General features: G+C 41.9%; 1 protein-coding gene across 1 annotated transcript; it reads right to left on the reverse strand.

Moving 5' to 3' along the window:
• Positions 1–2,443: 2,443 nt before the first annotated feature.
• LOC133779279 (uncharacterized) lies at positions 2,444–7,544 on the reverse strand (the record flags this gene model as incomplete). Its single annotated transcript, XM_062219259.1, has 6 exons — positions 2,444–2,447; positions 3,478–3,689; positions 3,825–4,593; positions 4,726–5,359; positions 5,801–6,053; positions 6,423–7,544. Coding segments are annotated over 6 exons (2,994 nt in total), but the record flags the coding sequence as incomplete, so codon positions are not given.
• Positions 7,545–13,354: the final 5,810 nt, after the last annotated feature.

Consider the following 13,354-nt stretch of genomic DNA (forward strand, 5'->3'; position numbering starts at 1 on the left):
AAAATCCATGAGAGGGCGCGACTCAACATAGAGAGAAGGACTGAACAATACATTAAGCAAGCTAACAAGGGTCGTCATAAGCAGGTTTTTGAGCCCGGTGATTGGGTATGGTTACACATGAGGAAAGAGCGATTCCCAACACAAAGGCGTTCAAAATTGCTACCTCAAGGAGATGGTCAATTTCAAGTACTTGAAAGGATCAATGACAATGCCTACAGACTCGATTTACCAGGTGAGTATAATGTTAGTGCTACTTTTAATGTTTCTGATTTGAGTCCTTTTGATGCAGGTGACGATTTGAGGTCAAATCCTTCTAAAGAGGGGGGGAATTGATGAGGACACCAAGACCCAAGTATCAAGTCAAGTTCTAGTTGGTCCAGTGACGAGGGCACGAGCCAAGAGATTCAAGGAAGAACTTAACAGCCTAGTCCACAAAGTCCTAAAACAAGAGGAGACCGTGGTCAACATTGAAGGAGAACAAAGACTTGTCTTACTCATCAAAGTTGACTGAGTTTAGGAGCTTAATGAGTCTTTTTATTTTTAGTCACGTTTTTTTTAGTCTTTGTTTATTTTGTGATAAGTCAAACATTTGACTTGTGTGAGTCCAATAGTCCTTTTGTCTTTAATTTTCGGTTTTCATGAGGAAGACAAAAGGCTTGTCTTTAATTTCGGTTTTCATTAGGAAGACAAAGGGGCTGTCCTTAATTTTTCGGTTTTATTAGGAAGACCAAGGGTCTTCTTTTCATGTAATTTTCGTCCTTATAAGGACTGCCAAAAACAATGTGAAAAATCAGATTATGTTGAATGAAATTGTGAGTTTATTTCTTCTTGAGTTCTTGAAGAAACTTTTGAACTTATCAAGGAGATTCCTTGTGGCGTTCATCCTGACTTATCAAACGAATTCCATCCCCGTTTGTGGCGTCTTCCTCATACCAAGGTTCGTGCTTGGCTAAGCATTGGGTCGCGGTTCCATTCCAATCTCGTGTGTTCTTGGTGGCTGTTCCATATTTGGTGTCGGGTTTCGTCACACTTGTTGGCGTGGTTCGTATCAGGAATGATGAGGACACCAAGATCCAAGTATGAAGTCAAGTTCCAGTTGGTCCAGTGACGAGGGCACGAGCCAAGAGATTCAAGGAAGAACTTAACAGCCTAGTCCACAAAGTCCTAAAACAAGAGGAGACCGTGGTCAACATTGAAGGAGAACAAAGACTTGTCTTACTCAACTCTCTCTCTCTCCCCCTCTCTCTCTCAAGGAACCATTGAAACTAAGGAAGATTTGGCTGGATATTAAGAGATTTGAGCTGGAATCTTGGGGGATATCTCAGTAATAATCTGAAGGTTCAGACCCGTAATTTAGGTAAGTGTTGAATTGTGGTTTAGCTGATTAAATTCTGTAGTTCTAGTTGGGCTCTAAGAGTTTTTGGGTTTTGAAATTGAAGACTGAATTGGGGCTAAGGACTTGGGAGTTAGCTCAATAATTGCTTGGTGGATTGGTTCTTCAGTGAAGGTAAGCTCTATTTTATAGTTTAACATCTGAATTCTATGCTCTCTTGACTGGTTTTAGTGTTTCAAAGATTAAAGTGTAATTTTGATGAGTTTCTAAGCTAGGTTTTTGTTGGGTTTTTCTGTTGGAAACATGTTAGGATGTTTATGATAGTTTAATTGTATCATTAGGATGTCTTTGGGTGGATTTGAGGGACGTTTGATTGTTAAAAATGGTGGGTTTTCTGGGTTCGAAGGGGTCGGGCCACGACTCAGTTCTTGGTGCGCCGCGGCCCTCTGGAGCAGATGAGAGCTGAGGAAGAGGGGCGGGCCACGACGTGGGGAGTGTTGGGCTGCGGCTCGGGTCTGTTATTTGGTGAAGCTGGGCCTTTGGATAGGGGTTGGCCGCGACATAGAAAGCTTGGGCCGCGGCTCTTAAGGGCATTTTTGGCCTTAAGGGGATTTTAGGCGCGGGAGCCTAACCTAGGGTGCTCGGGATCGATTCCACCACTGTGTTCGGTGGAATTCGATGTCCTAGAGGCTAGAACTTGGTCCGGAAACCCCTATACAATTATTATTGATGGAATCCCTTATCTTGGTTGTGATTAGGTGTAAGCTAGGGCTCAGGAAACGGATTGTGCTCAAGGGTCATCTCTCGTAATCAGAACACTTGGAATTAAAGGTAAGAAAACTGCACCTGGTTGTGAATTTATGATGGGACTAAGGGTTCCCTATTCTTGTATGCATTACGTAAGGTGGTATTATGCCATGTGAATATTAAACAAACAACCTAAGAGTGTCGGAGTTTACAGTGGCGCACAGGGTGCAGCTCAGCCACTAGTAGCTGAGGACAGCTTAATATTCACCGAGCTCGGTTTAAGCGGACTAGAGTCAGTGGGGTAAACAAAGGGTGCGACCAAAGGGCGTCGACCTTGATTATTATGTCATTTGGTTATCGTTGTTAACTGATGAATGTGATATGCTGAATAGTTGAGTATTAGTTTGTGGATTTCCTGGTTATGTCTATGGATTATGTGATTAGTATGGATTGTTAAGTGTATGATCATGTGTAAAGAGTTATTTGATTATTATCATTGTTTGTGCTATGATGTTATGTTTTCTTGATGGGCCTTGGCTCACGGGTGCTATGTGGTGCAGGTAAAGGCGGTAAGCTTGATCAGCCCTGACTTGGAGAGCTCTAGAGGCAGAATGTACATAGTTAGCTGCCCGGCCACCACGGTCGTGGGTTGGACAGGAACAGGAGAACCTTACATGTCTGTTTTTGATACGAACCACGCCAACAAGTGTGACGAAACCCGACACCAAATATGGAACAGCCACCAAGAACACACGAGATTGGAATGGAACCGCGACCCAATGCTTAGCCAAGCACGAACCTTGGTATGAGGAAGACGCCACAAACGAGGATGGAATCCGTTTGATAAGTCAGGATGAACGCCACAAGGAATCTCCTTGATAAGTTCAAAAGTTTCTTCAAGAACTCAAGAAGAAATAAACTCACAATTTCATTCAACATAATCTGCCTTTTTCACATTGTTTTGGCAGTCCTTATAAGGACGAAAATTACATGAAAACAAGACCCTTGGTCTTCCTAATGAAACCCGAAATAAAAGACAAGCCTTTTGTCTTCCTCATGAAAACCGAAAATTAAAGACAAAAGGACTATTGGACTCACACAAGTCAAATGTTTGACTTATCACAAATTAAACAAAGACTAAAAAACGTGACTAAAAATAAAAAGACTCATTAAGCTCCTAAACTCAGTCAACTTTGATGAGTAAGACAAGTCTTTGTTCTCCTTCAATGTTGACCACGGTCTCCTCTTGTTTTAGGACTTTGTGGACTAGGCTGTTAAGTTCTTCCTTGAATCTCTTGGCTCGTGCCCTCGTCACTGGACCAACTGGAACTTGACTTGATACTTGGGTCTTGGTGTCCTCATCATTCCCCCCCTCTTTAGAAAGATTTGACCTCAAATCGTCACCTGCATCAAAAGGACTCAAATCAGAAACATTAAAAGTAGCACTAACATTATACTCACCTGGTAAATCGAGTCTGTAGGCATTGTCATTGATCCTTTCAAGTACTTGAAATGGACCATCTCCTCGAGGTAGCAATTTTGAACGCCTTTGTGTTGGGAATCGCTCTTTCCTCATGTGTAACCATACCCAATCACCGGGCTCAAAAACCTGCTTATGACGACCCTTGTTAGCTTGCTTAATGTATTGTTCAGTCCTTCTCTCTATGTTGAGTCGCGCCCTCTCATGGATTTTCTTCACAAATTCTGCCTTCTTCTCGCCATCTAAATTCAAATGCTCAGAAACAGGTAAAGGTGATAAATCCAAAGGAGTTAGAGGATTAAAACCATAAACAATTTCAAATGGTGAAAATTTAGTAGCAGAATGCATTGAACGATTATAAGCAAACTCAACATGTGGCAAACAATCTTCCCAAGTCTTAATATTTTTACTTATGATAGCCCTCAACAAGGTGGATAGGGTCCTATTAACTACTTCTGTTTGACCATCGGTTTGAGGGTGACAAGTAGTAGAAAATAATAGTTTTGTCCCAAGTTTTCCCCACAATGTTTTCCAAAAATAGCTTAAGAACTTGGCATCCCTATCTGATACAATTGTTCTAGGCATACCATGTAATCTCACAATCTCCCTAAAGAACAAATCTGCAACGTTAGAGGCATCATCAGTTTTATGACAAGGAATAAAATGAGCCATCTTAGAGAATCTGTCTACAACCACAAAGATTGAATCCCTCCCACGCTTACTTCTAGGTAAACCCAACACAAAATCCATTGAAATGTCAACCCATGGTGAACTAGGGATAGGTAGGGGTGTGTAAAGGCCATTTGGCTGAACTCTTGATTTAGCTTGCCTACAAGTGACACACCTACCACAAATTCGCTCAACATCTCGTTTCATGTGGGGCCAAAAGAAGTGCTCTTGCAACATAGCTAGGGTCTTAGCAACTCCAAAATGTCCCATCAACCCTCCCCCGTGGGACTCTCTAACTAGCAAATCTCTCAAAGAACAATTAGGTACACACAACCTATGCTCCCTAAACAAGAAACCCTCATGCCTATAAAATTTTCCTTCAGCAGATTTTTCACAAACACCATAAATTTCCCCAAAATCATGGTCAGCAAAATACAGCTCCTTTATGTGTTCAAACCCAAGTAATTTAGCATCAAGAGTGGAGATTAGGGCATACCTGCGAGAAAGGGCATCAGCAACCACATTCTCCTTACCTTGTTTATAGCGAATGACATAAGGAAATGTCTCAATGAACTCAACCCATCTTGCATGTCTCTTGTTGAGCTTGTGTTGGCCTTTCAAATGTTTCAAGGATTCATGATCTGTGCGAATCACAAACTCCTTTGGCCACAAATAGTGCTGCCATGTTTCTAAAGCACGCACTAGTGCATACAATTCTTTGTCATAGGTGGGGTAATTGAGGGCAGCCCCACTTAGCTTTTCGCTAAAGTATGCAAGTGGTCTCCCATCCTGCATAAGAACAGCGCCAATACCTATTCCAGAAGCATCACATTCAACTTCAAAAGTGTTAGAAAAGTTAGGCAAAGCAAGTAAAGGAGCATGAGTAAGCTTGTATTTCAGTAGCTGAAATGCCTCCTCTTGAGCTTCGCCCCATTTAAATATCACATTCTTTTTGATAACTTCTGTAAGTGGTGCGGCGATGGTGCTAAAATTTTTCACAAACCTCCTGTAGAAGCTAGCAAGTCCATGAAAACTTCTAACATTACCTATAGTTGTAGGGGTCGGCCACTCTTGGATGGCTTTGATCTTTTCTTCATCCACCTGAATACCTGTAGCACTTACAACAAAGCCTAGGAAAACAAGCTTATCGGTGCAGAAAGTACACTTACTGAGGTTAGCATATAAACTCTGTTTCCTAAGAACATCCAAAACAGAATGCAAATGCAAAACATGGTCATGCAAATTCTTACTATAAATAAGAATATCATTAAAATACACAACCACAAATTTTCCAATGAAAGCACGCAATACATGATTCATTAAGCGCATGAAAGTGCTAGGTGCATTAGTTAGTCCAAAAGGCATGACTAACCACTCATACAATCCATGTTTAGTTTTAAAAGCAGTTTTCCACTCATCCCCTTCTTTCATACGTATCTGATGATACCCACTTTTAAGATCAATTTTGGAAAACACACAAGAACCATGCAATTCATCTAACATGTCATCTAAACGAGGAATGGGATGTCGATATTTTACCGTTATATTGTTGATGGCTCGACAGTCAACACACATCCTCCATGTTCCATCCTTCTTGGGAACTAGAATCACTGGAACAGCACAAGGGCTCATGCTTTCTCTCACATGCCCTTTCTCCATCAATTCTTCAATTTGCCTTTGCAATTCCTTTGTTTCATCAGGATTACTTCTGTAGGCTGGTCGGTTTGGGATGGAAGCACCTGGAACAAAATCAATTTGATGTTCTATTCCTCGAACAGGTGGCAATCCATGTGGTACTTTCTCAGGAAACACATCCTCAAATTCCTGCAAAATAGACACAACAACACTTGGCAGCGAAGAATCAAGTTGGTTAGTATTTAAAAGAGCCTCCTTATACATGAGTAAAATCATGGGCTGTTTTGTACACAATGCTCTCTTAACCTCACTTTTTTTTGCATAAAAATTATTTTGTTTTCTCTCACTTGATTCCACACTTTTCTCTCTTTGTCTCTCTTTTTCCTTACTCTCATTCATCTTTTCACTCTCTTTGTGCTCACTCATTTTCTTTTTGTCACTCAATTTTTGCAACCTCACTTGATCTTCATACACTTGCTTTGGTGTCAAAGGCGCTAGAGTGATTGTTCGTTGACGGAATGTGAATGAATACTTGTTGGTGAAGCCGTCATGCTGCACCCGCCGATCAAATTGCCAAGGCCTTCCTAGAAGGAGGTGTCCAGCTTGCATGGGAACCACATCACACAACACCTCATCTTCATACTCGCCAATTCGAAATGAGACTAGCACCTGTTTTGTAACCCTCACTTCACCACTATCATTCAGCCATTGCAATTTGTATGGAAAAGGATGCCTAAGCGTTGTAAGCCCCAGCTTGGCAACCATGGAAGCACTAGCAACATTAGTACAACTACCTCCATCAATAATGACACTACATACCTTGTCTCTCACATGACAACGAGTGTGAAAGATGTTCTCTCGCTGCACCTCTTCTTCCTCTTCTTTTGCTTGCAAATTCAGGACTCGCCTTGTGACTAGTGCAAGCATCTCACCAGATTCTGGTCCATACTCATTGTCAGAAGCATCTTCCAAAGGTGGCATGTCAGCAAGATCATCTTCATCTTCAGAATCTATCTCTCCACTTTCTCGAATCACCATGACTCTCTTGTTTGGACACTGGCTAGCTATGTGTCCTCGCCCCTGACATTTGAAACACCTTATCTCACTAGAATGAGACTTAGTAGGAGTTGTTTTACCTTGAGGTGGTGTGGCTGTGGTGGCTGGTTTTGGTGTAGATGATGAAGTGGGTTGGTCTTCTTTCTTTGGATAGTTCGACCTCCAAGGTGTTGTACTTGGATTGTGTGGGCTCGGTCTTGACCTCGAACTTGAACTACCCTTCTTGAGCTGCCTCTCCACTTTGATTGCCATATGAACCAAATCCTCCAATTCCACATAATGGTGTAGCTCGATTGGGTCAGCAATCTCTCGGTTCAACCCATTCAAAAACCTTGCCATGGTTGCCTCCCGATCCTCTTCAACATTGGCTCTAATCATAGCCATCTCCATCTCCTTGTAATACTCATCAACACTCTTGGAACCTTGACGAAGGCCCTGCAACTTAAGGTATAGATCTCGATAATAATGAGGTGGTACAAACCGTCGCCTCATCACCCTCTTCATTGCCTCCCATGTGTCAATAGGACGATCTCCACTCCGCCTCCTGTTGATGCACAACTGATCCCACCAAACAATAGCATAATTAGTAAACTCAATGGCAGCAAGTTTTACCTTCTTCATGTCGGAGTAGTTGTGACAATCAAAAACTAACTCCATCTTCTTTTCCCACTCAAGGTATGCCTCAGGATCGCTCTTCCCCTGAAATGCTGGAATTCTCATCTTTATATTTCCTAAATAATCATCTACCTGGTTCCTAGCTTCTCTATCCCGACCATACCTCCTATGGTTACCCGTCGACATCCTATCAAACTCATCATCAGAAACTAACCCTTCCAAATCCCCTTCATTCTCATCCTCCCTTTGGTACATCCTATTCCTCCGTGGCCTCCGTTGTGTTCCCTCTTCTACCCTATCCAACCTCTCATGTATCTGCTCACACTCCGCCCTCATCATCCTTCGCATCTCCCCGATTAATGCTTGCATTTGTAGATTCGGAACCTCAGGTGGCGGATTATCATTGCTTGCATCTTTCTCTGGATTTTGTGACATGATAGAGAATCTGCAAAACAATAAGGTTAGACAATTATAGAAAGGACCTCGCTGCACTCCCTCACGTGTTTCGCTCAAATAGTATTTTCACTCAAATCCCCTCGTGTTTCACTCAAAAAAAAATGTCACTCAAGTCCACTCGTGTTTCACTCAACTTTGATGGCTTTTACCCTCAAATAAGCTCACACCTCTGCCTTTTTCCACTCGTATTCTTCTTTAAGTTCTTTCAAAACTAATCCAACTGTAATATGGAGTATTCAAGCAGCGAATCCAACCAAACAAACCAAACGAACGTCGACGAAAACTGGTGAAAATGACGAAAAAAATGATGATTTTTGGAACACTTGTGTGGGGTTTTGGCAAAAGGGACTCTAGACTATGGGGAACAAGAATAGAACAAAAAATTTTAAGAAGGGTTTCCAGACTTTTTTTTTTATTTTTTTTTATTTTTTTTTTTAGGTTTGGATCCCTTTGAATTTTTCTTCTTCTTTCTTTCTGTCTTTCTATTTTTTTTTTCTCAAATGCAGATACAAGGAACAATTCAAAAACAAAATGAATCGGTTTTTCACAAGAGAAACAATTGAGACTCAAAAAGAAAAGAGAAATAATGCAGATTCGGATTTCACAAAAAGAAAAGAGACAACCCAACCCACTTTCGGATTTAACAATAAGAATAAGTGAAACTCAATCCCAACTCAGATTTCACCATAAGAACAAGATAAAACCCAATCTCAATTCAGATTTCACTACAAGAACAAGAGAAAACTCAATCCTAATTCAGATTTCACAATAAGAACAAGGGAACTCAATCTCAATTTGGATTGCACAATAAGAACAAGAAAAAAAAACTCAATCCCAATTCAGATTTCACAATAAGAACAAGAGAAATCTCAAACCCAATTTCAGAGTTTACAATAAGAACAAGAGAAACCCAAGGTAAAATTCGGATTTCAAAAGCAAAGCAAGAGAAACTCAATGAAAATTCGGATTTCAGAATAAGAACTAGAGAAAACTAATGCAAAGTCAGATTCCACAAGTAGAACAAGATAAAACTCAAAGCCCTAATTCACGTTAAGAACCCTAATTCATGATTTCAGAAATGAAAAGAAAACAAAATAGGGGATTACAAAGGAATTGAAACTTTGTGTAGACTAGTTTCAGATTTCAAGGGATTTCACAAAGAAATAATGGGAACTAGGAAATAAGAACACGATTTGAACAAAGAAACAATCTGGAATAAAGAGATTAACTATAATGGTTTCAGATTTTTAGAAGTAAGAAAATCAAGAACACGAATAGATAGATTTTTTTTTTTTTTTCAAGAAATCCTAATATAATAACACGAACTGAATAGAAAAAAAATGAAAAAGGATAGGCCAAACCGGATGATCCTAATCTCTGATACCAACTGATACGAACCACGCCAACAAGTGTGACGAAACCCGACACCAAATATGGAACAGCCACCAAGAACACACGAGATTGGAATGGAACCGCGACCCAATGCTTAGCCAAGCACGAACCTTGGTATGAGGAGGACGCCACAGACGGGGATGGAATCCGTTTGATAAGTCAGGATGAACGCCACAAGGAATCTCCTTGATAAGTTCAAAAGTTTCTTTAAGAACTCAAGAAGAAATAAACTCACAATTTCATTCAACATAATCTGATTTTTCACATTGTTTTGGCAGTCCTTATAAGGACGAAAATTACATGAAAACAAGACCCTTGGTCTTCCTAATGAAACCGAAAAATAAAAGACAAGCCTTTTGTCTTCCTCATGAAAACCGAAAATTAAAGACAAAAGGACTATTGGACTCACACAAGTCAAATGTTTGACTTATCACAAATTAAACAAAGACTAAAAAACGTGACTAAAAATAAAAAGACTCATTAAGCTCCTAAACTCAGTCAACTTTGATGAGTAAGACAAGTCTTTGTTCTCCTTCAATGTTGACCACGGTCTCCTCTTGTTTTAGGACTTTGTGGACTAGGCTGTTAAGTTCTTCCTTGAATCTCTTGGCTCGTGCCCTCGTCACTGGACCAACTGGAACTTGACTTGATACTTGGGTCTTGGTGTCCTCATCAATTCTGCTTTATATGGCTTTAGTGGAAGTTGTAGAAAGACTCAGAAGCTAAAGGAAAAGAAAAGAAGAAGGAACGAAGGAAAGAAAAACAGAACACTTGGAGCTATCACTTTCTCTCTCTAGGTTGGGTCATCTCTTCACCATTTCTAGAGGAATTTGAAGCTGTAAATTCTGAGGGAGTCACAGCTGGACTTTGGAACCTTGATCCTTGAAGAAGTTATAGAGGGTTAGCTGGGATTAACCATCAAGTTAAGGTAAGGCTTAAAGAGTTTAGTCTGAGTTTTTCTGGTTCTGATGAGTTGTGTTTGAATTGAGTTTTGGATGGGAATTCTAGGCAGTTAAGCTTGAAGAATTGAGGAGCTAAAGGCTGGAGGGATACTAAGGGTAACTCAAGATCAAATTCCTTATTTGAGGTAAGAAATTCTGAGCTAGAACTCTTGAATTTCTGGGCTGTTCTAGTATTCTGGCTGAGTTCTTGAGTCTTGGAGTCAAATCTTGTTTTCTTTGTTGAAAGGTGCATGTGGCTAAGTTTTGGGTTGTTGGGCCATTTGGGATGAGGTGTAGTGATTGTTAATCTTGCTTTGAGGTATAGATGAGGTTTGGAAGGGTTCCAAGGGGTTTTGGTTCATGAAAATCGAAGAAGGAAAAAATAGGGTGTTGCTGGTATGTGACTAGCGCTAGGCTTGGGCATCTGGCAGCCTAAAGGCTCTGTTTGTAGAGTTGTAGCGCCCACTTTAGGGCGCTGTAGCGCTACCCTATTCCCAAAAAGGGATTTTTGGGTTATTTCTTAGGGTTTTTGCCCGGGGGCTCGGGGTTTGATTCCACCACCCCGTTTGGTGGAATTAGGGCTCGGGATTGGTCCCGAGGCTAGGTTTTGGATTTGAGGTTTGGTGATGATTCTAATCTATGGCTGTGACTAGGTGTACGCTAGGGCTCAGATGGGATCGTGCTTGAGGATGAAATTGAACAAAGCTAGTGAAATCTCAAGGTAAGAAAACTGCACCTGGTTATGTGATTGTGTTGGGACTAAGTGCTCCCTATATCTGTATAATGTCATAGATGGCATTATACCATGGGACATGTGATAAATGACATAAGAGTGCCGTAATCAATATTTGCGAGCAGGGCGTGGCTCGGCCACTGGTAGCCGAGGATAACTTAATATTCACTGAGCTCAGTTTAAGCGGGCAGGAGTCAGTGGGATAAACAGAGGGTGTGGCCTAAGGGCGTTAACCCTGATTATCATATGTGATTTGATTATTGATAAGGAGTGATGTACTTAGTATGTTGAATACTTGATTAATGTGATTATCTGAAATGTTGAATATATGAGTATACTGTATGAGTTATCTGGTTGTATGATTATGCTCTGTTATTGGGTTTTCTTGCTGGGCCTCGGCTCACGGGTGCTACGTGGTGCAGGTAAAGGCAAGAGAAAAGTGGACCAGTCCTGAGTTGGAGAGCTTTGAGGCGGAATGTACATAGTCAGCTGATCGCCCGCCACGGCCGAGGAGTGATAGAGTATGGGGAGAACCTAAATGTCTATTTTGCCCTTAGAGTGGCTAGTAGCTGTGCTTTTGTTCTAAATTTTATAAACTGTCTTTTAACTTTACTACGTTTGGGATCCCATGTAAAAATGTTTAGTATAATAAATGAAACTTTTGAGACCGAAATCTTTTAACCCTAGTACAACTTGATTTATTATAACACGTTTCCAACTAAATGACTTGATTATCAAGTCTTGCACATTTGTAAACACACAGTGTGACGGTCTTGGCTATCCAGGGTGTTACACACGGGGTCCGCATACCGTTCCCACGAAGACAAAAGGATCCTCGCCCTCAGGCTCAAAATCCACCATCTTCTTCCTGGAGTCAATAGTAGCCCCATACCTGACCAGCCAATCCATTCCTAAGATCATATCAAAGTCCTCCATGTCTAACTCAATTAGATCTACCGAAAGCTCCCTACTATCAACCATCACAGGCAATGCCCTGAACCACCTCCTAGAAACTACCAGTTCCCCAGTAGGCAATAAAGTCCCAAACCCCGCAGTCCAATACTCACTAGGTCTACACAATCTATCAATCACTTTACTAGAAAGAAAGGAATGTGTAGCACCAAAGTCAATCAATACAGTAAAAGGAAAGCCAATGCTAGAAAGCTGACCTGTCACTACCGAGGGACTAGCCTCGGCCTCTGCCTGTGTCAAGGTGAACACTCGAGCTGGAGTCAAGCTGTCCACCTTTCCTGCTCCCCCTTCTTCACTGTTGGGCAGTCCTTCTTGAGGTGCCCCACCGTTCCCCACACATAGCAAGCCTTGGCCCGACATTTGCCCTGATGGCGTCTTCTACATCTCGGGCACTCTGGATAACTCCGCCATGCTTCACCGCCGCCCTGACGGCCACCCTGACCACCCCGACCCCTCCTATCAGGACCAGCAGCGATCGAAGTGTCAGGAGTCTTTCTCTTGAAATCACTGGGGCCTTCGCCCCTTCCTAACCTAGAATAAGGAGGCACCACTCTGCGGCCCTCCCACCTTACTGCACTTTCCCTCCAGATCTTATTCTCCGCTTCCTCAGCGGTAAGAGCCTTCTCCACAGCCTGGGCATAAGTTGTCCCCCCAGGAACTGTCGTATTCCTCACATCTTAGGTTATCATAACACTAAGCCCTCTGATAAATCTGTCCTACCTAGCTGCATCTGTAGGTACAAGGTCTGGTGCAAATTTCGCAAGTCTATCAAATTTTAGGGCATACTCAATAACTGTCATGTTGCCCTGCACCAAACCCGCAAACTCATTAACTTTTGCTGCCCTGATGGCAACATTATAGTATTTTTTGCTGAACAAGTCTTTAAATCCTTCCCAACACAAAGCAGTGACGTCCCTGGTCTGTGATGCCACTTCCCACCAAATGCAGGCATCCTCTCTCTACATATATGTGGCACAGGCCACTCTATCATGCCCCTCTATCCTCATAAAATCCAGAATAGTAGTAATCATAGTCAGCCATTGCTCGGCCTTCAATGGGTCTGGTCCACCCTCAAAGATTGGGGGTTGTTGCTTCCTAAACCACTCATATAATGGCTCCCACAAGTTCCCAACCTCTCCTGGCTATACAACTGATACCACTGCAGGTGGTACAATAGGGGCAGCACTCCCTGATGGATCCTACTGTCGCAGCAGACGAATCTATTCATCTTGGCTCTGTAACCGCGCTTGCATATCTGCCATATGTTGCTGCCAGTTCTCAGGGACTGGCGGAGGAATCTGGCCCTGGTCATCAACCCCGGTCTG

The sequence above is a fragment of the Humulus lupulus genome, chromosome 5 (assembly GCF_963169125.1).
Source record: "Humulus lupulus chromosome 5, drHumLupu1.1, whole genome shotgun sequence".
Taxonomy (NCBI): Eukaryota; Viridiplantae; Streptophyta; class Magnoliopsida; order Rosales; family Cannabaceae; genus Humulus; species Humulus lupulus.